Source organism: Leptonychotes weddellii, chromosome 1 (genome assembly GCF_054177405.1).
Source record: "Leptonychotes weddellii isolate Sample4059 chromosome 1, ASM5417740v2, whole genome shotgun sequence".
In the NCBI taxonomy this organism is placed as follows: domain Eukaryota; kingdom Metazoa; phylum Chordata; class Mammalia; order Carnivora; family Phocidae; genus Leptonychotes; species Leptonychotes weddellii.
This window is the reverse complement of record NC_138369.1, coordinates 16,176,458-16,199,005: the sequence shown is the minus strand read 5'-3', so window position 1 is coordinate 16,199,005 and position 22,548 is coordinate 16,176,458. Positions and strand designations below refer to the sequence as shown.

Below are 22,548 nucleotides of genomic sequence, written 5' to 3'. Positions count from 1 at the left end.
TTAATCCACCAGAGACTGAGGTTCAGAGATGAGGTGACTCTGGGCAGGGTGCCTGCTTTCAAGCCCTTATGCCACCTTTCAGAGCCCTGGGGTATGACCCTGCCACCTGGAAACCCACTCCCTCTGTGGCCCCTGAGCCCTGGCCCAGTCACCATGCCAGTTTGCAAGGGGCACCCTGGACCCAGTGGGGAGGAACTCCCAGGCTCCCGGAGGAGAGTTGTCAGGAGGCTGCTGTGATCAGGGGCTGCCACTGCTATGGACAGCCCTGTTTGGGACACCTGGGAATGACCTTGACAGGGGAGTCAGGTGTGGGAACTTCATCCCCTGCCCTGAGAAGCCGGGCAGCTGCGCCCCCTGCTGGTGCAAGTGGGCCAAGGGTGCCTTCGGCCGAGGCTTCAGCCAGTGTAGCTGAGATGGGGCCTCAACCCGTGCAGGCCAGCGGCCCATGCTTGGGAAAGGGTGTATTTTTAAAGTCCTGAAACCTGGGGGGCGCAGTCGGTTAAGCGATCGACTCTTGGTTTTAGCTTGGGTTGTGATCTCAGGGTCGTGAGATCAACTCCATGTAGGGCTCCGCACTCAGCACACAAAATCATCTTGAGATTCTCTCTCCCTCTGCCCCTCCCGCTCATGCTCTCTAAATAAATAAATAAATAACCAAACAAATAAATAAATCTTTAAAGTCCTGAAACCTGGGAAGGAGAGGCCTGGGAGGATGGAGGACCTGGCTTTGCCACTCAGAGTCACATAGCCTTGACCTGTCCTTTCTTGTTTCTGAGCTTCAGTTTGCCCCGACAGAGGGCACTGGGCTCCAGGCTCCCCACATTTCCCAGTGACCCCTCCCCCCCCAGGCTCAGGCCCCTGCTTGACCTCGTCTCCATCACCACCTCCCATCTGGGGGCCTCTACCTTGAGGCATGACCCAGGGAGCCCAGGGAGCAGCCTGGCCCTGGTGCCCACTTGGGGCCCCCATCCTCCCTGCCCTGCGTCCGGGTCTCGCGCCTCACCCTCTAATCGCCACTGCTCTGTGGGAAGGAGCGAATTCACCACAAATTATTTTGTTCTGAGAGAAGGACAAAAAGAAAAGCTGGGAGGGATGGGGGGCGGCAGGAGGAGGAGACTGCCTGAGCCGGCTTTGTGTGGTACTTTAACCCTTGGACTGCTGGGCGCAGGCTGGGCGGCAGGGCCAGGGCTCGGGCATTCCTGGTCCCCCACGTCCTCCCCCCTCTGCTACTGGAGGCCTTATCTCCCCCACGTCTCGCTGTCACTCTCCCGACCTTATCTCGCCTGCCTGTCTGTCTTTCATCAGCTGCCTCTCCCACCTCCTTATCTCGTCCTCATCACCTCTTCTCTCTGTCTCTCTGCCTCCCTCCGTTTCTGCACAGCCCGATGGCACGGCCCCATGGTAGCAGTTCAGTGGTGGCATGTGACCTCGGTGAAGGAGTCAGCTTGGGGAACAGACCTCCTGAGGTCATCTGGACGGACATAGGCAGGGTTGTACGATGCACACACTCATGCATATACACACACCCAAGACCCTAGCCTGGAACAAAGAGGCCCACTGAACTCGCTTCTGTGACTCACATAGAAGCCCTAGACTTCATCTAGAGGCCCTAATCCCACCCCACCCCCAACACGCAGGCACATGCACGCAGATGGGTGTGTGTTGAGCCATAACACACGCACTCACACATGCAGATGCAGACTGTCAGCTTTACACCCCCACGTGCGTGTGTGCACAGACCCGGTCCCCAAGGAGGAGAGAGGGGCCGATTTGCCCTCCCCACATGCCTTTTTCCCTGGTCACTGCCCCCATCTTCTGTGCCCTGAATGACAGAGGAGCCCCTAGGGGTGCCTGGAGTTCCCACTACAGTTTCCGTAAGTGCCCTGGGGCAACACCAGCCCAAAGGGGTATGGATGCCTGAGTCCGTGAGGAGCAGTGGCTAGGTGTTTCTGATGCACGTGTGGGTGTGTCGGTGTGTGTAGTGAGCGTGACAGTGTCTTCGTGTCATCAGGCTTGTGGTATGCAGTGTGTGCTTATCGGTTCCATCTGCCCCCACACGCACACCCTGCCTCCTCTCCAGCCCACCCTTCCGCGTCTGCTGCTCTCAGCCGCTGCAAACTCGTCAGGGGGGTGTTGCTCACGGCTCCTGGAGGAGGAATCACCCCCGAGTCCAGAGACGGCAGTGGCAAGCCCGTCCCACCAACCACAGCCAGGGCAAGCTGTGGAATCTATGACAGGAGCCTTCCTTCAAGTTCAGGAGGCACTGGGCCCAGCCCGCAGACATCCATGCTCTCGTAGTTGGCCAGAGCCAGAGTTGGGGCGGGGCCACGGGCTGGACCGTTCTGGGCAGAGAGGATATGCAAGGGGGGGCTGTGGCATGGGAATGTGGGACCGCCTCAGCCTCACCGCTGGCTTCTGCTTCCTTCTAGATCTACAAGGACAACCGGAATCTGTTTGAGGTGCAGGAGAACGAGCCTCAGAAGTTGGTGGAAAAGGTGGCAGGAGACATTGAAAGCCTGCTGGACAGGAAGGTGCAGGCCCTGAAGGTAGGTGCAGTTGTGCGGGTTGAGGGCAGGCCAGGCGGAGGGGCCCTGCACCGCCCGGGCAGCGTCCCGGCCCGGCGTGAACGCACGTGAATGCAGGCCAGGCCGTCGCTGGCAGAGCCGTGCCCACCTGGATGTGGGCAGCTAGGACAGGAGCAGATGGTTTTATCAGGGGGAGGCTCCATCTGGGGTCTTGGGGGCCTTACGTGCGCATGAAGGTGGGGCACGGGCAGTCTTGGAGTCCTCTGATTCCTCTTTACAGAGGGTGGACTGCAGCTCTGGTGGGAGGGGGTGTGGAGTGGCCCTGAACGCCCCACGGAGCATGCTGGAGCCCTGTGATGCTAGGGGTCGAAGCCCCTGCTCTGCCCATGACCTTGAATGTCTCTCTGCCTCCCTCTGAGTCTAGTCTCCCCCTCTGATCTTGGAGAGGTTTTGCCTATCAGCTCCAGGGTCCTGCCATTCTGTGGGTTGGCAGACCCTGCTAGGCTGCCCTGACCAGTTGTACGAAGCCAGCAGACCCCACCCCAGGGAGTGCAGGTGCGGGGCGTGGGGGTGGGGCTTCTGGAGCTGCAAGGTGCCCTGGGGGGTTGTGCAGTAAATGAGGGACAGTGCCCAAGCTGCCCCCGGTTCAGAGGCACGGCTGCCTCGGCCCCAGCCCCAGCCTGTGCCAAAAAGGGGAGTCCGGTCAAAAGGAAAGAAGTAGTGATACGCATGACATGGATGAACTTGAAAACATTCTACTAAGTGAAAGAAGCTAGCCACAAAAGACCACCTATTGTGTGATCCCATTTCTGTGAAATGTCCAGAATAGGCAAATCCATAGAAATGGGAAGTACATTAGTGGTTGCCTAGGGCTGAAAGGGAGGGGGGAAGGGAGGGGGATAAGGAGTGTCTGCTAATGGGTACAGGGTTCCTTTTGGGGTGATGAAAATATTCTAAAATTAGATTGTGGTGATGGTTGCACAACTCGAATGTGCTAAAAAAACCCCACAACTCTGAATTATATACTTTATGTGGGTAAATTCTATAGTATGTGAATTGTGTCTCAGTGAAACTAGTTACAAAAAAGGATGAGCAAGTCCACACAAGCCATACCCGGGCTCAGGCCAGGGGCCTGGCTGGGTCAGATCAGGGCAGTCACCTAGCCTAAACACCCACCACTTCTAGGCCCCAGGAGAGAACTAGGACCCCCTTCCCCAGGAGCTGGGCCCTGCTGTCCCCCTGGGGTCCCCTTCTCATCCTGTGTGACCTGGAATCATAGACTAGGGAGAGACTGGCCTCCTGGGACCAGAGGCGTGGACCCTGAGGGCTTCCCACCCAGTGTGGATCCAGACGACCCAGAGCTGGGCTCAGTCCAGCCCAGCCTGACTTTCAGGATCTCCTGGTCACAGGTGGGCAGACAATTAGAGAAAGGACCTGCCATGGGAAGGAGGCAAAGCCCAGCCTTTAGCTGGGACAGTAGTCCCTGGGGGGTCCAAGAGTGTCTCCCGTGATGGTGAGAAACACTCTGCTGCCCCATCCACCCAGCACATCATGTCCCCTCCTTGCTTTTCCTAGGACTGGGCCTGACCTGGGTGCTCTCCCCCCCTTCCTTTCTCTCTTCGTCTCTATCTGTCCCATTCATTCCAGATCCTCATTCGCCCACTACTTCCTTGCTTTGCTCCACTTTACAAAGTGCAGGCCTCCAGCCCTGAACGTGAGTTGAAACCTTCTGATAAATTTGGGAAGAGGCATCCTTTGGGCCTTCAGGTCTGCTGCCCACCCCAGCTTTAGGACCAGTCATCTCAATGAGGGGTGCTGAGTGGTGACAATGACAGATGCCTGACCTGCCCTCCACACGTGGAGCCCCCTGCCCATCCTCTCTGGGCACTACAGTGCTGGGGTTCCTCCCCAAGCTCCTCTACCCCCACTCCTAGACAACTAATCCACCTTGACAGCTTGGCAGGGAGGGGAGAGCCCAAGGCCTGGGTTCTGATCCCAACCCTCTACCTGCACCCCCCATGCTATACCCCGCCCCATGAGGCAGGGCACATGGCTTTCTCCTTCCCCCCGCATCTGCAGCCTAGCCCATGGCCTGATCCACCGTTGGCTCCAAATACAAATTACTCTCAACAGAAGAATGATGGAAAGAGCACTCGCTGATTGGGCACTCACCACGTGCGTGTCTGTCACAGGCCACTCCCACAGCAGCCGTGTGAGGGAGGCCCACTCCACAGAGGGTAGGGACACTGAGACTCGGACGTGCCTCAGGCCAGGACGTGAACCCAGGTCACTCTGATGCGAGGCCAGGCCCTTGACTCCCCACGTGATTCCCGAGGTAGGCGCAGAGCCCACAGCCCTTGCCTTCCCAGCGCCCTGCTGGCCCACAAGCTTCCCCCTGCTGCAGCGCCTCTGGCTCTGAGCCCACAGGATGCTTCTGTCCATATCCCCAGAGGAAGCAGAGGACAACCATCCTTCCCCCTGCCTTGGTCCTAATTGTTCAGGATGAGCTTTGGTCTTAATTGTGTTTTAAATTTGCTTTTAATCAAGTTCTGGCCCTTCTCTCCTTTCCCACATTTGTTTGCAGCCTGAGTGCCTATGGAGGGCGGGATGTGGGGGGCTGGACCCCTCACCCCCCACTCCATTGTTCCTCTCTCCCTGGACCCCATCCAGTAATCCAATTTAAATCCTCTTGCTCTGGTCTGGAATTTTAATTTGGGGCTTGCAAAGAGGGATCTGAGCAACGCAGGACGGAAGTTCATGGTCTCATTTAATCAGGGACAATCAGATGTTTGTTTCGAGTTTCTCCGAGCTGCACAAGGTGATTTATGGGGCCAAGAGTCAGGCAGCAGTAGGCCAGGTCAGGGGCCTTGCAGTACAAGCAGCCAGCATTCCCAAGTCCAGGAAACCTGCTGGGCCTCAGCTTTGGACACAAAGAGGGGAGCTGTCTTGGGACTTATACTGCCCAGGGAGAGGGGTTCTCTGAGCCAGGGCCCACTTTCTAAGGGTCCTGAGTCCCAGGAGTGGCGGAGGGGAGGTGCCTGAGTTCTTACAGCACAGTGGAGGCAGAGAGGGACCCAAATCAGGACTCTGCTGGGCTCCCTGCTGGGCCCTTGACCCACAGCCCCTCCCTCGGAAAGGTCCTTTCTTCCTGGTTGTCCTTCTTCCTCCACGAGTCATCCAGCTGCCTAATGGCCTGCTGCGTGCCCGGCGGTGCGGGGGGGCAGGGGGAGAACAGGCCCTGTGCCTGCCCTCATAGAGCACTTGGTCTAGTCCCGTCCCAGGCCTTAGTATCCTCCTCTGTAAAATAGGGACATGAAACCATCCCTGCCCAGCACTTTTGGTCTCAGAGCTCCAGGAGCCATCGTTTATAAAGGCCACAAAGAAAAACCAGTGTCCCCAAAGCCTGTGCCACCATCCCTGGGCACCTCTGCTGTGTGGCTTAGGGGAGAGGCCGCAGGAGGAGACACAGCCTTGATGAGGTGAGGCGTGACCCCAGTGCAGGGGGTTCCAGCCTCCTCTCAGGAGTGAGGCCGTGGCCACTGTGGCTTAGTTGTCTCGGTTCCCAGAGAATGGGAAGCCCAAGGCCAGAGCACTGAGGGACATGCACGTGGCTAGACGCCTGCTCTTGGGGAGACCCTCTTACCTCCAACTTTAAACAAGCCAGAGGCCGTGGAGAGGCCTGGTTTTGGGGATCCAGGATCTAGAGACCCTGGCCCTGAAGCTCTGCCCTTCCTACGTGCCATGTTCCCCATGCTCCACCTCAGGTACCTCCCATTGTCCCCAGGGCCAAGACCTTTCCAGATGCTGTGCTTTTGTACCTTTGTCTTCATGCAGTGTTTTTAAAACTGCTTGAACATTGGAGTCACTTGAGGAGCTTTTAAATCGTGATGCCCAGGCCCCAACCCAAACCAAATACCTCAGATTCCCCAGGGGTGGGCCTGGGCTTCAATATTTTTCAGTGCTCCTCAGATGATTCTGTGTAGATTCAGAGGTCAGAACATTTCCCTTAAAATGGGCAAAAATAATTCCCTCCCTTGGTTATTGGCCTCTTAGGGCCTGCCAAGTGCCCAGCCTAAGATTTGCCAGAACACTCCAAATCTCTCCAGATCCTCTCTACAACCCAAGGGTATCTTATCCCCATTTTACATTTGAGGAAATTGAGCCCCAGAGAGGTTAAGCCACTGGCCCCAGGTCTCACACCAAACTCAGGCTTTAGATCTGGGTAGTTGAGCTTCAGACCCCACAGACTGCCCCCCAGCGCCACTCTGCTCTGTGCTATCACATGGCATAGACTGTTTGCAGGCGGGGCAGGGCTGAGGGAAGAAGGGATGGGGCTCTGGCCTCCTCTGACAGAGGCTTGCTCTGAGATGACCTAGTGACCTTGGGCAAGTCCCTGCCCCCATAGGTTCTTCCTTGGGCAGTGGAGACAGACACTGAGCACCCCTCCCAGCCCAGCCCCGTGAGGCCCAGATGGATGGGACAGGGGGCGGTGCAGCTGCAGCCTTGGATCTGGGGGGGGGCTCCAGTGGGCAGCATTCCCACCCTCCATCGCCTCTCTGGAGAGCGAGCATCATTTAAAGAGTAAAATTAAAAACCCTTCTGCACACAGCCGCCCTGCTTTCGCTGCTAATGGCCACTTAACCCAATTAAACTGGTGCATTGTTGGGAGTGTAGCCAGATCTGTTCAGGAACTGGGCTCGGGGCTGGGTGCTCAGAGGAACAGGAGGAATGAGCCAGGGAGGGGGCTGAGGAGTCCCCCTGAGCTGTGGGGCGGACCACCCCCTGTCAGGAGGGAGCGCGTTGCACCTAGCTCCCACTCATTTGCTTCTTTCTTTCATCGAAGGGAGGGTTCCTCAGTGTCGGCACGACTGACATTTTGAGTAGGATAATTCTTTATTGTGGGGGCTGCTGTGTGCGTTGTAGGATGCTGAGCAGCATCCTTGCCCTCTACCCACTAGATGCCAGGAGAACACCACTCCCTGAGCTGTAACAACCAAAAATGTCTCCAAATCATGCCAAATGTCCCCTGGGGGCAAAGCCCTACCACAACCCCGGTTGAGAGCCACTGGTCTAATGGGAGAGATGCAGCCCATGGAGAATAGAAGGCCCAGAAGCAAGGGGACATGGGGACCTCAGAGAGGTGCAGATGGAATGGGGTAGCCCCAGCAGGAGGAAGATCCCTTCAGCTTAAGAGGGTAAAAGTGAGCTTGGGGCTGCCTGGAGGAGGCAGCAAGGATTTGGGGGTGGGGGGGGCATTCTGCGCTGAGACAGCTAGAGGCCGGTTCAGACCTAGATCCACACATGCACCGATCGCTGGGGGTCAGATGAGCAGATCAGCCCTAAAGGGAGAAGGCCTGGAGGAGGCCTGGCCCAGAGTGGGAGCCTCGGGAACATTCATAGAACAAGTGCAAGGACCGTGGCTCTGCTTTCTGGCTGGAGGTCAGCCGCTGGGATCCGACTGCAGACTGGGGAAGCTCTAGGAGGCACCGTCATGGAGGACAGACAGGGCAGGGGATTCTGTAGCGTGGGCTGCCTCCGCCCACCCTTCTCGGCGCAATTAAAAGGTGTTTATGTGGGGCCGGCGGTGGCTTCTGCCTCCCCTGCATTACAAACATTAAGAGATCTTGACCCTTCCACTTTCCCGCTCTTGAAAGGAGGCTCAGGCACGTGGAGCCGATTAGGCGCACGCATGGGCACCAGGGGCCTGAGCAGCCTGTTCTCCCGGATTGCGACGTTTACAGCTGATTATTCTCCCCTCACCCAGACAGCACTGCTCCTTCCTGGCAAGGGGCCAGTGCCACCCAGAGGAGCCACCTGGGGCCCCCAGGGATGGGCGGAGCGCTGAATGAGTGAATGGGCTCCTTGTATGGGAACCCTTGGGGACCCCCACCTCCCACAGGGAGGCGGCCAGAGAGCCGGCCAGCAAGGAAACAAGGGCGGGGACCCGTCGGGAGAGATGAGGCAGCGTGCGGTGGCAGAGAGGGACCACTCAGGAACAGGGCTCAGTGGGAGCTCCTCTGAGGAGGTGGCCTGAACGTGTGCGGGAGGGAAGGTGAGCTGCTGTGCGCTCCCCACACACACCCACGGGTCCTGGGAGTCAGCATGAGGCTTGGGCCAAGGCACGCTGCTCCCAGCAACTGGTGGAAGTGTTCATGGGGACGGCCTCGCCTGTCTGCGTCCCCACCAGCTGGCCAAGACCCCAGAGGCCTCTCGAAGGCCTCCAGGCTCAGCTGGCCTCCCCGGGAATGAAGAGGGAGAAGGCGCAGGTAGGGCGTGGCCACAGGATCCTCAGGGGAAGCGTCGTTCCTCCTCTTCTCCTACCTGCCCTATAGCTGGTGGTGGTCAGATGAGGGCCTGGCTCGGCCTGTCAGGCCTCAGGAAAGGCTGAGCTGTGTGTTTGGGCTGGGCTTTCCTGGTCCCTGGGATTGCCCTTGTAGAGCAGGCCCCTCTCCTGGCTCCTCCTGCAAGGTATAGTGGCCTCGAGAAGGGTCAGAAGAGCTGTGGTCATGCCCCAGCATCTGCTAGCCAAAGGGTCTGGGGGCCTGGGGTGCAACACGCCCTGAAGTCCACAGAGCCTGGTGGGTCAGCCTTACACCCACCCGCCCTGCTGCTGAGCTCTCCCTCGTGGCTGCAGGTCAGAGGAAACTAAAGGGCCATTGTCACACCAGGAAGCTTGGCATCCTGTTTGCCCTGACCAGCATGAACCACCTCCTGTGGGGACACCTTCGCCGAGGCACCCCAGGCCCAGATCTCCCTCCAAAAGGGGGTGTCAGCCTCGCCTGCCCAGTGGCCCTGCTCATGAGGCCAGGTGCATCCCCAGAGCGCTGTTCAGCCTCTCTGTGATTCACCTGCTCACTCGGTCGTTCAGCAGACTTGCCCGCTGCCCTGGCCCTAGGTGTGGAGCCAGCCTCCACTCACTGTAGAGCAGAATTACCGTTTTACAGATGAGGAAACAGAGGTGCAGAGACAATGCGAGCCCCGGCTACTGCGTGGCTAAAACAGGGTCACGATTCCCCCTGCTCACCCTGGCTCCTGAGCCTGTGTGCCTGCCCCTCCCAGAGCTCCCGAGGATTGGGAGGAAGCCGAGCCATGCTGGCTGGGGCAAAGAGGAAGCCCCAGGTCGGGGAAGGAGACGAGGCTCTGCCCATCAGAGGGCAGAGCACAAACAAGGGCCTCCGGGCAAGACCTCGGTTGGGGGACACAGGACAGCTATAGAGGGTCGCTGGGGTGAAGAGGCCCACGAATGCAGGCTGGAAGCCACTGCCCTGAGTTCCCTTCTTGATGCCTCTGCACCCTGACCACCACAGGAGGGGGAATCTGGGCCATGGGGGTGGAGGGTCAGCCAGATGCAGACGCACTGGATTCTACTCCCCAGAGAAGCCTGCACTGAGGGGGGATCCTCTCCTGCTTCTGCCCCCCTCCTTGGGGGTCCTAGCTGGCCACGTGGGGCAGATGCTGGGGTTTGGAGGAAAAGGGCCTGTAGATGCCACAGGGACGAACCATTCTAATTCAGGAGCAGAGAAGTGAGAAATTTAATTGAGTTTTAATAGCTTCTGACCCTTTGTTCTGAAATCCTCAAGTACGAGGGCTGGGGGAGGGAGAGTGCATCTAAGGCATGGCGAGCCCGTGGCCCAGCTAGTCCCCGTCCTCTTGGACCCCAGACTTGGAGGAGACCCACAAGCTACGCGGTCCTAGTGTGCAGAACAGCTGACATGGGAGGGGCAAGTCTAAGGAGACAGCCTGGAGGTGGTGGCGCTTGAGCTGGTGAAAGCTCCAGAGGTGGAGAAGGGAAGAAGGAAGGCACCAAGCCTGGCCTAACGACAAGAGTGAGCGGAAGTGAGTCAGGCTGAGTCCGCTGGAGCGTTGTGAGCTGGGAAGGGAGCCCAGCAGGTGCAGCCTGTGCATCACTGTTTCCACTGGAGGGGAGAGGGGATGGAGAGGTGACGGGGGGGGCAGGGCTCACCCCCTGAGTTCTGGGGTGGTAGCTGCACATCTGTAAGCATGGCCCCTTCACGGTGCAGCAGCCCTGGGAGCGGCCAGTTACTTACGTCAGCCCGTTTTCTCTAGCTTATAATACATAGGGACCCATGCCTCCGCTTTGGCAGTGAGTACCTATGTGGGAAGTGAGCCGGCTCACAGGGCTGCCGGCAGGGAGGGCCTGGTGCCTTGGGCCCAGCACAGGGGCGGCAAGGCCCTCTGAGGTCCCTCGGTAGTCTTTCCAGACACAGCAGAGGGCTGGACTAGCTCCTGGTGCCATGGTGACCCTGGGCGGGGTCCCCTGAGGTCTTCCTGTAGGAGGTCAGCTGATCCTGGCTGGCTCATTGTGTCATGGGGTACCAGCTACCTCAGGAGCCCTTTGCTTCCTTCAGCCTCTATTTACCATGCTGAGCACCTGCTGAATACAAGCACCATACTGGATCACCAGGTACAGAGATGGGGGAATAGACCTCTGGGCCCCTCCCTCGAGGAGTGCAGTCTGCCGAAGGTGACAGTGATGTGACCCCTGCCACGAAATGTGGAGCCAGGGTGGTAGGCCCGTGGACACTGACCAGGCCTAGGGGACCTGGGGTGGGGGTGCGGGGGTTGCTGGAGATGCAGCCAGGCAGAGGAAGAGGCTCCAAGTCAGAGGGCGCAGCGGAGTACAGCCCAGAGGTAGAGAGGGTGCACGCGTGTCTCCTGCTGAGGCCTCTGCATGGTGCGGTGAGGGAGAATCTTGCCCAGTGGCTCGGCTCTGCGGAGCATGCGCACAGATGCCGTGAGGTGGGTCCTGCATGGCTGTGCCCAGGGCAGTCACCATTCCTTTCAGTCTAGTGGAAACCTCGCCTAGTGACCACAGCCTGCACAGTCCTGACCCTGCACTGCTGCCCAAAGAACCTCTGGCCGTGAGTCCCCCAGAAAGATGCAGCATGACTCATGACACGCACGACCAGGCCCAGAGCAGAAGGTGGCCGAGAATCAGAGGCCACTGCTGCGCGGCAGCCCCCACTCTGCCCTTGAGTAGCACACCGAGCCCTTGGCAAATCTCACTTTCTCTGGGCCTCAGTTTCCCTGCCCGTACAATAGGAACAGCAAGCATGGCCTCACACATCTGTCATGAGAGTTTATGCCCAGGCCTTGGTAACGCCGATTCCGGGAAGGATACACATGGGATGGGCCCCGTGGACAAGACTGGTCTGTGCCCCGCATGGGACCAGCCCTGGACTGTCAGCCTTTGTGCCGACCCTCCCTTGTCTGGATGCCTCGTCAAGGGCCTGTCCCTAGCTTCCACTTCTGGGGACCACACTGTCCAAGCTGCTTAACGCTTCCTGCCTCCTGGCACAGGCCTTGGGTCCCTTGTTTGAGAGGCTGGTCACGGTTGTCAGGCCCTTTGTTCCAGCCTTCCTGTGTTTGCCCATTCTGTGCCTCGGCGAATGGGAGTCGAAGCATGTTTGCTGTGTCAACACCAGCTGGAGCCGAGGGGATGAGGCCCTATCCACCAGCTGCCCAGGTGCCTTGGGTTCAGCCCCCTCCTTGGGTGGTTGGGGTTGGTGGGCAAGCGGGCAGCTCCCCACCTATGACCCACCCATTCACCCACGGGACTGCTGGGCCTCGGCTGGGCAGGTATGGGGAACCAGCAAGGGCAGCCCCGGGCAGGGAGCAGGACTAGGGGGGACTAGTGCTGTCTGCCCTGGGCTTAACTCGGGAAATTCCTGGCAAAGGCCGACTTCAGGGCTTTCCCACCCTCTATGCAGAATTCCTCCCCAGGCCCAGCCCCGCCCCTCTCATCCCCCTTCGTGTTCCTCGTCATCGGATCCAGCAGCAGTCAGGCAAATGGACAGATGGATAGACAGGCACGGAGATAGGGTCAGGGCAGGGGATCGAGAAGAGTCCACCTGGCAGGACTGCCAAGCGTTTTGTCTGAGCTGAGACTTGGCCAGCTCTTAGATATGTGTGTGCTATGTGGTTATCACCGTTACAAGTCAGGGACGTGGGCCACAGGGAAGAGCCCCGACACTTGACCTCACTTTGCGCTTTCCCGAAAGGGTCCCAGTTACGTGGAAGCACAGAGCAGTAGTGCTGAGGCTGAGGCTGGAGGGAAGGAGGGGGTTGGCCTCTCAGAAGGTGGGGAAGAGCATTCTGAGAAAGAGGACAGCGTGGAGGGGCCCTGTCGGTCGGAGTGGGGCTCAGGCAGAGTCCTGTGTGGTTGCTGGGTTAGAACGGGAGGGGGAGCAGGTTGAACCCTCCAAGTTCTGGGTTGGATAGGGGCGTGGGTGAAGGTGGCACTTACGGGGACAGGGGGCCTTGGACAGGAGTAGGCTGTGGAGTGAGAAGGCTGAACCTCCAGGAACCAATGGGGATTGTCAGCAAGTCGGCAGCACTTCTTGCCTGCCCCCACCTTCCTTCTTCAGGTGTTTGCTGACCCCTCTGCAGAGGGAAGCCAGGTGAGGGTGTGTGCCGCCGTGGTGTGCAGTGCTCACGCTCTTAGGGGGCACGAGGAGCGGCCTTCCCCCAGACCCGCTCACACCGTAGTGTCCCTGGGCAAGTTTAGCATCAGTACACATTCCTGCCTGGAGTCCTGAGGGGCTCTAAGGTCTTCTGAGCTTGCATCTTGGATCTTTGACTCTGGTCACTGGGGGCCTCGGGGCCCTGCTAGGGGCTGGTTTTTAGACATGGGCTTTGGGGGGTGGATCCCAGAGCATCTTCCTGTGCACCCATAGTACCAAGGGCTGAAGAATTAGAGTAGGCACCGTGGGGTGGGCGGAGCAGTCTGGGCCAAAGTGCCCCCACATCCCTCGGGGGGGGAGGGGCCTGACCCCATGGGCCAGCAGAAGAGCCATGGGCATTTAAACAGAGAAAATGGACCTATCCGTGCTCTGCCCATAGCAGGGACAGCCCAGTTTGTGACAGCTACAGCTCAACTGTCCTCCGTCTCGGCTGTTCGTGCATGGGACCCCCGCCCCAAGGGCAGCCCTGACCCCGAGATACGAGCTTGCAGGGGATGGGGTGTGGGGGCCGTGGGGGAGAGTGTGGCCATTCTTCCTTCTCCTGGGCACACGTGTGTATGTATCCCGCGGCGGTGTCTCGACATGGGCATGTGTGTCCTCATGTGCGGGCACACACCCACGTGTTTCCCTGCGCTTGTGGCTCTCCCGTGGCCCAGGATTGAGCTGCGTGACTGTGGCCTGAGTGGCAGGGCTGTGGCCCCACCATCTTCCAGGGGTGGCAGTGACCTTTCCCCATTACCCACGTGCATACCTGTGCCTCCTTTTATCAAATACTCTGCTAATCTCATCTCCTTGTGTGACTGCCATGTAATTAGCTCATTTTGCAAAATATTGCATCTGTCTTATCCCCGCCCCCCCGCCTCTTCCTTTTCCCAGGAAAGGGTAGGCAGGGATGGGGTTGAGGAAGATTCCTAGGGATGAGCCTACCTTACAGGCCGGCCCTGACCAGCCCCCCGCTCACACACGGGGCCCCCCAAGCACACGCGCTGGTACATGCACAGGCCGCCTTAACACACATCCTGGCCCCAGGACCTGGTGAGCAGATGGAGGTCAGTGGGCTGAGGGTGTCCACGCCCTCCCTCTGTCAGCAAGAAGGGATGGCGCAGGGCTGAGCGAGCCCTGCTCTGGAAGCACCCTCCGCGCACCTGCTCACACGCAGGGACTGCTCAGGCCCAGGCTGCGCTGAGACTAATGAGCTACTAAGTGGAGTTGGCCCTGGTTGGCATGTGTATGGCAGGCAGGCTGGGGGTGAAGGGGCGGACTGAGGAATGCCTCCACTCGTAGGCGCGGCCATGCATGGATGGGCTGAGCCAGGTGTGCAGCCGGGACCTGGTTTAGAGGCATCCCGGTGGTCCTCATTATCACCTGTCTGCCGCCACCCACTGGACAAGGTGCCACAATGGTTAGGCTGCCCTGGCCCCCCACACCATCCCACCCCCCGGCCCCGACCAGGGTCTGGTGTAGCTGTGAGGTGGGGGCTACTTGGGACAGTGACTGTGGACAGGGCAGATATGGAGCCCCTCAGTAGGGTCACCTGTGGCCCCAGCCTTGGCCCTGACCAAGCGTGACAGTCCCAGCCAGGGGCACCAGGAACGTCTGCCTCTGGCAGTGGGGCCGGGCAGAAGGGACAGCGCGGGACTTTGAGCTGCTTTAGCCTCAGAGATTGGTGCTGCTCCCATCCAGCCATCACTGCCGAGCCCCCGCCCCCACCTCCCCCACCCATTCCCAGGATGGGAGACCGGGGGCTGCCGAGGCCTCCTCTGCACGGAGAGCCCTCGGCGGCTCAGAGCCGGCTGCGGCCATGGCCCTGGGCAGCTGCAAGGATTGGGCTCAAGCCCTCGGCTGGCGTGGCCTACTTTCTCTCGACCCCCCCAATGCCCCCACTGTCTCCCCACCTTCTCTTGCTTCGACTCCCTCAGGACGTGAATTCTCTTAAACTTTTAATTAAAAACATTCTCCTTTTTCCCCCCAAGGTTTGCTTCCCTGTGACTTTCCTCATAGAAGGAGAAATGGGGAGAAGGGGACAAGAGGCCAGGAGTGGAGGTCAGGCCTTCCCAAGCCTCCCTAGGGAACCCGAGGGAGCCAGAGCCTGGCCCGGAAGAGGCTTCGGGCTGCCCCCCAGCCCTGTATCACCCTCCCTGGCTTCCTGGCTGTCGAGGGAGGCATTTCTGAGGACTCCGGCCCTGGATGCCGCTGCCAGATTTGAGGAATGGGCCAGCCGAGGGCCTACACACATTCCCATCATGCCCTGTGTGCTCACTCAAGATTTCCACAGCACGTGCCCATTTCCACTGAGTGAAAGGGGCCCTGCCTTCCCGAGAGAGTGCCGTCTGCTCCAGCGGCCTCAGGGTCACCCCCGAGTCCGTGGATCACAGCTTGGAGAAGCGTTCCCAGGGTTACTCGTCAGGCACGATGCAGCCCAGGGTTGGTGTCATGGGCCTCGAGGTCACCGACTAGGTCACAGATACTTCACATGTACAGTTCCCAACTCAGCTCAGGGGCACAAGGTCAGGTTCAGCCTCACAAGATCGTGGCCCTGGGAATGCTGGGGACACAGGTCCTTGATGCCAGGAAATCAGAACAGCTTCTCTAATTATGGGGCTGGAGGGGGCTGGCCCACTGCCCTTCCCCCAAGCAGTGGCACATTAGCCTATCCCTGACTCTGGAGGGAAATGCCGCCATGTCCTCAGGTTCCCATTCCAGAGTTGGAGCCCACCAGATGTCTGGAAGTTCTTCCTTGTGTCAAACCATGATCCCTCTTGCTGAAGCCTAAGCCTTGGTTCCACCTCTAGAGAATTTTGGCACACACTTCCATGCCCATAAGCCCTCCTGTGGCCCAGGAGACAGGAATGGAATGTCCTCCTCTCCCCCCGCCCCCCGCCCCCGTGTTCCTGTCTCTTCCTCCATTCCTCTACAGGCTGAGTACCTTCATCTGAAGGCTTCCAAGCCAGCCCGGGAAGCCCCCCACAAACTCAGACTCATCCAGGCATATCCCCTTGTCCCATTCTGAGATGCCCCCACCACGGGTTGTACCTCTCCCATCCCTAAGGGCCAGGCCCCCTCCAAGCCCCCAGAGGCTCAGGACTCAAGACTGCAGTCAGGCCTGAGCCCAGGGGAAGAACAGAGACATCGCCAGCAAAGCCCGCATCTCCATGGGGCCCGGCCCCTTACCCCTTGCCTTGTTCTCCCTGTCCAGCCTGCAGCATGGACAGGGGACATGGCTGGCCCTCATGGGAGCATCAGGATGCCCCAGAGAAGGGGATGCAATGGCGCTAGAACAGAGGTTCCCCCACCACTCACCTCCTGGGCTGCCCTTAGCACCCCTCCTAACATACTGCATGTGTCCCACCCCGCAGGCCTAGAGGCCGCCCTGCCTGACCCTGGGAGCACTCAGGGAGACATCCCCACAGAGGCTGGTGGGCTGTGCCGCGATTTGGCTGAGGAATTGGCCAGGAGGAGGGGCAGGCCAGGCCAGAAAGGACCACAGCACAAACCAGGGTATGAAGAGGTCAAGGGCAGGGGCTGGCTTGAGGTAGAGGCAGGGCATGGCCAAGGTGGGAATGGCAGTGGGAGGCCTTGGGCACCCAGCACAGGGATTTAGGCCCCCGGCATTGGAAGCCCCGGCCACCTCTTGAGTAAGGCAGGGATAGTCCTTTTACAACATACATTGAGCACCTACTTGCCAGTGTCTGTGTGGTGGCCTGAGCCCAACGCCAGGCAGTGCCCACTACCACTGCAGATTCGCCGTGGCTCTGGGGGTGTCAGAGTGGCGGTGACCGTAGGGGAGGAGCCTGGGCCTTCCCCACAGGCCGAGGGTGCAGCCTCTTCCGATAGGAGCAGAAGTATGGTCCCGCCTCTCACGGCGCTGCCCTCGCCTCTGGGCTCGCTCTTCGTTCTGCCACGGGGCCCATTGGTTTCCAAAGCTGATATAGGCAGGGGTGGGGCACTCTTCCTCCCACTGCAGCACATCTCGGTGCTCCCCGAACCCCATCCTCTCAGCCTCCACCAATCCCTTCATTTCCCAAGTACACACTGAATGTCAGGCTGCTTGCTGAGGACTCCAGTGACAGAAGCAGACATGGTCCTGCCTTCTGGGACCTTGTGGTCCAGATGGGAGGCAGAGGGTAGACAGGTAATGTGAGCATGTGTAATGGGGTGACAGAGGGGTGTCAGAAGACAGTCCCACCAGGGAGGCAAGGAGCGTGAGTCGGCACCCACACACACATATTCCCAAGTGCAAACTCAGAGCCTGAGCAGGGCTGAAGGCAGTGAGAAGGTGTCGGCTCAAGGTCAAGCCCCATCCCCCGACCTGGGACACAGCTTCCTGAGCATCTGTGGGGTCTCCTTCCCACAGCCCAGCCCCCTGGCTCCTGCCAGGAAGCTGAGGAAACAGGAGCCTCCCTTAGACAGCAGACACCTGCCTGTGCCCCAAACGTTGCCTCCAGGCAGGTGGTGGGAGATGCATGGTCGGCCCAGCTGGCATCTTCCTGGGTTGCCCAGCACCAGGCCACCCTGAGCAGCTGCTGGTGTCAGCAGAGGAGAACCCCAACGGCCCTTTAGAATTCCCAGGAAGGGTGATGGGGCCCACCTGAGACCAAAACACAAGTGGAGTATGTATCTGTTCGTGGGAGGTTGTCAGTATGGCTGGGATGCGCCCGGTATGCATGGCTGGGATGGTGCTGGATGGATATGCATACCTGTGTGTATGGCTGAGGGGCAGGCCAGGGCTCTCCATGATGGGGCCTGCGTGCATGGGTGTATGTGGGAGACACGTGCGGTATGTGCTGGAAGAGTCTGAAGAGCTGGGGTGGGAAGGGGGGGAGAGCTCTACCACCTCAGGGTCCCTGCTGCCCAGCATGGCCCATCTCACTCACAGGCCCTCATGTGAGCTTCAGGCAGCCACAGACATGCATATGTGCAAAGGCCGTGTGCTCCCAGCCCATCCCCCACTCTGCAGCCACAGCAGCATGGCCACACCCACGCCCCCACACGAATGGCTACAGATGGACATGCACACGTACCTGCAGGTAATTCCCGTGTGTGTGTGCAGCCCGGCCCGTGCACGCGCAGATGAGTGCACCTGTGTGTCCCAGGTAGACACCCCTGCCTGGAAACCCCTCGTCACAGCTGTCTTCATCCCTCTGTCCATTCACTGCCCCACTGCACCTAGAGGAGGATATCTCTGTTTTACAGACCGGCAGGTTGAGGTGCAGAAAGGAAAAGAGCCAAGACCGCTGGATGGCTCCAGCTGGGGCCCAAGCCTCCCAGGATCTGATCTAAGTTTGACACAGCCCCACAGCTGGTGTCATGATCTCCCCAGTGCTCCTCTGCAGAGCCTGTAGGGTCCAGGATGGAGGCATGGTGTTTTCAGAGCACCCTCTTCCTGTCTGCTGTCTCCTTGGCAGGGGCTCCCTGAAGCCCGCAGTGGAGCATCTGAGCTCACAGTCATAGTTTGAGAAGAAGCATTGCCCTGAGCCTCGTGCAGGAAAGTGGCCTGCAGAAGCAATAAAGGCCTCCACCAGGCCTCTACCAGCACCCAAGCGCTCCCAGCTCTGGAAATCTGTTTTCCTGGGAATCTGTCCTCTGCTCCCCATCCCTCTGGCCATGTCTCCTGTCTTCTTGCCCCTCCACAACCCTCTTCTCTCCAAGGCTGTTCCTCAGTTTATCTCAAGAGCTCCTGACATTCCCAACTGGAAAGCTCTCAGAGGTAGGCCATGCTCTCAGCCCCCACTGCAGACCCAGGTCTAGCCCAAGAGTGGACACAGGAGGAATCAGGCCCTGCTGTGACCTCAAGAGAACCTGGTCCAGGGTGGCTAGCCTTGTCAACCAACCTGGTGCCTTCATGGTAACCACAGCTGTTCGAGGCCAAACAGGAAGAAGCTCAGCACAGAGTACAACTGAGCTGGACATTAAGAAGCAGGAAACAATTGTGCAGGCAGAGCAGGGAGAATGGCATTCCAAGCAGAGGGAATGTTCTGTGCAAAAGCACGGAGGTATGAGATTGTGACCTGATAGTCAGACATTTAATCGAGCCCCTGTCTCATGCATTTGAGCGTCTGTGCAACCAGACATTCATTCATTCATTTGTTTATTCAGCAAATAGTTACCAAGAGCTGGGCACTAGGGCCACTGGGATGGAAAAAAACAGCATTGTGCCTGCCTCAGAAAGTGCACAGTCTGCTGGGAAATCATGTGACAGAACAGTGAAGTCTTTGAGGAGGGCACATAGGTCTTGGGAGAACCCTGAGGAGGGGTATGATGGAAGACATATGGGCATTTGGAAAACCCTAAAGAGGACACCTTATGGAGGCACACAGGCCACTGTTAGAACCCCAAGGAGGGGCCTGGCCAGGACTGGGGCTCAGTCATCAGTATTTTTTTTTTATTTATCAGAATTTGATACTCAGTCTTCAGAGGCCCTCATAGCTGGGAAGGCCCTTGGCAATCCAGATCTACATCTTTCATTGTATAGACAGTAAATCTGGGCCCTAGGCCCAAAACTCAAGTCTCTAGGGCTCCTGTTTCAAGAATGTAGTTGTGGAAAAAAAAGAAAAGAAAAGACAAAGAGTGTAGTTGTATTGAATAAAGCAAGGATTGCACGTAGCCAGACCGAAACCTGGACTCACACAGGACCCAGTCCTCTCTGCACAGCACCTCCAGCAGCCCAGACGGGGAATTGTAGGCCCAGGAGGCTGTTTGTGAGGGGGCTGCCTGGGCTCCCTCAGACGGGGGCCTGTGTCCTTCTCAGGCCAGCAGGAACAACTGGGGTCTTAGGCATTTCACTGAGCCTCAGTTTCCCGCTACAAACCAGCAACATCATTCCTGGCCTACTACCACACTGGGCAGTTGTGAAGATAGGGAGTGCTGGCTCCCATGACTGGAGCTCCCAGGGAGGCCTTTCCGCGGGGGGGCCGGAGGGGCTGGGGGGTACATAGGGCCGTCCACCAGTGCAGCAGCAGGGCCGATGGCTGACGTCCTCTCCTCCTCAGTGGCTCTCAAGCCATCCGTCACTTAGAAATTCTCTTCATTTCTAAATAAAATGATTTGTTAATTTGAGTGAGTGATCACCACTCATCCGAGCCTCTTTGCAGGCCCAGGAACAGCTTGTGGGCTCCCGGAGCCCCGTGCCGCCGGCCTGGCACAGACTTGGAGGGGTTGTTTTCGATTTAAATGTGAACTGAATGAGGAGAAAAATGTTTCTCTTGGCAATTCCATAGGAGCTCGCTCTTCTGACAGATGTTGGAGTTTATTATCCCATCGGGCCAGCGTTTCGTCGAGCAGAATTGCTAATTATTTCAGAGGCCCGGCCACAGCCAAGGAGAGGAGGGAGGTGGCAGGCGCGGTTTGGGGCGGCATCTGTCGATGCTGAGCCTGGCCCGCCACCTCTCTCCTCGTCGCCTAGGATCTGCAGATATTTGGGGGCAAGGGGTGCCCTGGAGGAGGCAGCAGGGCCTGTTCTTGTCAAGTGCTGTCTTGGCCTCCTTGTGAGGATTCTGGAAGGTCACTTTGGGGGTCTGGGGTTACTAGTATGGTAGGCCCATGGGTGGTGGATGGGAAAACGCTCCAAAGAGGCCAGTGTTTTTCTCACTGTGTGAAGCCCGAGTCATCAATCGGAACAACCCATCTAGGCAGGGGCCATGCTTGCGAGGGCGTGTGGCTGGGTGTCTTCATAACCGGGGGCTCAGTGCAGGCGCGTGGAAACATGGGGATTTGGTGTGACCGCATGTGGTGTTTGCGGGTCACAAGCCACCTGGGGTGACTGCACGTGTCTGTGAATGAGATGCCCGCAGTGGAGCAGCTCAGTCCTTCAAGGTATGGCTCTAATTCATGTCTGTCCCCAGTCCCTGCACTGCAAGGTGAAGGAGGCCTTGGAGGACAGATGGCCAGAGGGGACTAGACCTCAGGAAGGGTGGGCCAAGGCTGGCCAGGGTGTCACTCAGCCGCTCTGGGGGTGCCTCGGGCTTCAAGGGGCTACATGGTGAATGGCTGGGTTTCCTGGTGGAGATGTGGCCCTGACAGCCTCCCAGGCCATCCAGCCCAAGGGTCTTAACCTCCCCCGAGGCAACTTAGAGCAGCAGGGCAGGGCCAGTCCTCCTGGTACCCGGCAGGGCTCCCAAGATTCCTGCAGGACCTGGTCTAAAGGCCTCCAGACTCCTCAGCCCAGATCTGACTCTGGTTCATCTCTAACACGGGGACTGAGGTTGGGGACACATATAAGTCCTCCTGCAGTGTCCCTGAGAACCACCCCTGCTGAGAAACTCCCCCACCACTGCCCCCTTTATCACCCCATCTCTCCTTCCTGAGCCCTGAGACAAGGAGCTGGATGCCTGATCCCCCAGTCCTGGCCAGCTCAGGACTCAGCACTTCACTCTCTCATCCTGGTGTATCCCCACCGGCCCCCTGCCCCCCTCAGCCTCCACCACTGTTCTTCACCCTCACCAGCTCCAGGCCAACCGGAGCTCAGCTCCCTAGGTTTAACACAAAGGCGGCAGCAGCAGCTGGGCAGGATTTTATAACCCTAATTAACACTGGATTCCCTGGGGTTCCAGCTCTAGAATCCTGATGCAGGCTGAGACCAGCAGAGCACAAGGCGGGGAGGGTCCACCTTGGGGCTGGGTCGGGGAGATGGAATCTCAGTCCACAGTAGCTAGGCCCCAGAAGGTGACATAGTGCCCTGTGGCCTCAGTCTCTCCTCTCCCCAAGTCCTGGGCCCTGGCAACATCCTAACGGGGGGCACTGGGAAGCTGGGGAGGGGGTGTCCAGCCATCCCCAGGCTGAGATCCTGCCAGACATCTTTGACCATGTGTCCCTAGGAACCAGGCCCTCTCTCTCCTCTGGATAAAACCACCGTGACATCCTTCCATTAAATAGGGCATGTTCAGAAGAGAAAATTGCTACTATTTTCCCCTTTTACTTCACTGTCATCAAAAATTGATCCCATATTGCATCCTTATTTCAAAGAATGAGCTAAAAAAATAAAATAAAAATTCTGACTCCTCAGAGCGACAGCTGCATCAAGCTTCCCAATCCCCCTGCTCCCACCCCCACCCCCTGGGAAGAAAGAAAAGAAAATCATGGTCACGGTGAGGGGGAGGTGCTGCCGCTGGCCCCCCTAGGGCCATTGAACGTGGCTTTGGGAATGAGGAGGGGCAAGGCACATGACTTTGCGGGCAGAAGGGGATTTCGATCTGGTGAAATGTGGTAGAAAATGGGGTAATTGGGGGAGGTTAATTTGGATCTAAATGGAGCGATTGGTTATCTCAATAAGAAGCGTCTCGTTTTCCAAGGAGACGGCTGTGCCTGCCAGATGCCGGCCTGCCACGGGGGTGGGGCGGTGGCTCTGGGCAGGGCCCCACTGCCCACCCCCGGTGAGTCTCGCCTCACAGAGCCACCCGCCCTGCCAGACTGGGGGTGGGGGGATGGGGAGATGGGTACAGGAAGCGGGAAACTAAACCTGGGGACAGCAACTGGCCGACACTCCCCAGAGCCCTGGGACCCCGACTCCTGTCCAGTTCCTTCCCGTGGGTCTAGCTGCCTCT

The 22,548-nt window shown here is 58.7% G+C and overlaps 1 protein-coding gene across 11 annotated transcripts in view; it reads left to right on the top strand.

The window, feature by feature from the left end:
• CACNA2D2 (calcium voltage-gated channel auxiliary subunit alpha2delta 2) overlaps positions 1–22,548 on the top strand; it is a 115,133-nt gene that overhangs the window by 43,881 nt on the left and 48,704 nt on the right. For all 11 annotated transcript variants that reach the window (XM_081818309.1, XM_081818304.1, XM_081818340.1 and 8 more), the window contains exon 2: positions 2,430–2,546. In XM_081818309.1, coding sequence (XP_081674435.1) covers positions 2,430–2,546 — 117 coding nt within the window. The remainder of the gene's footprint in view (positions 1–2,429; positions 2,547–22,548) is intronic.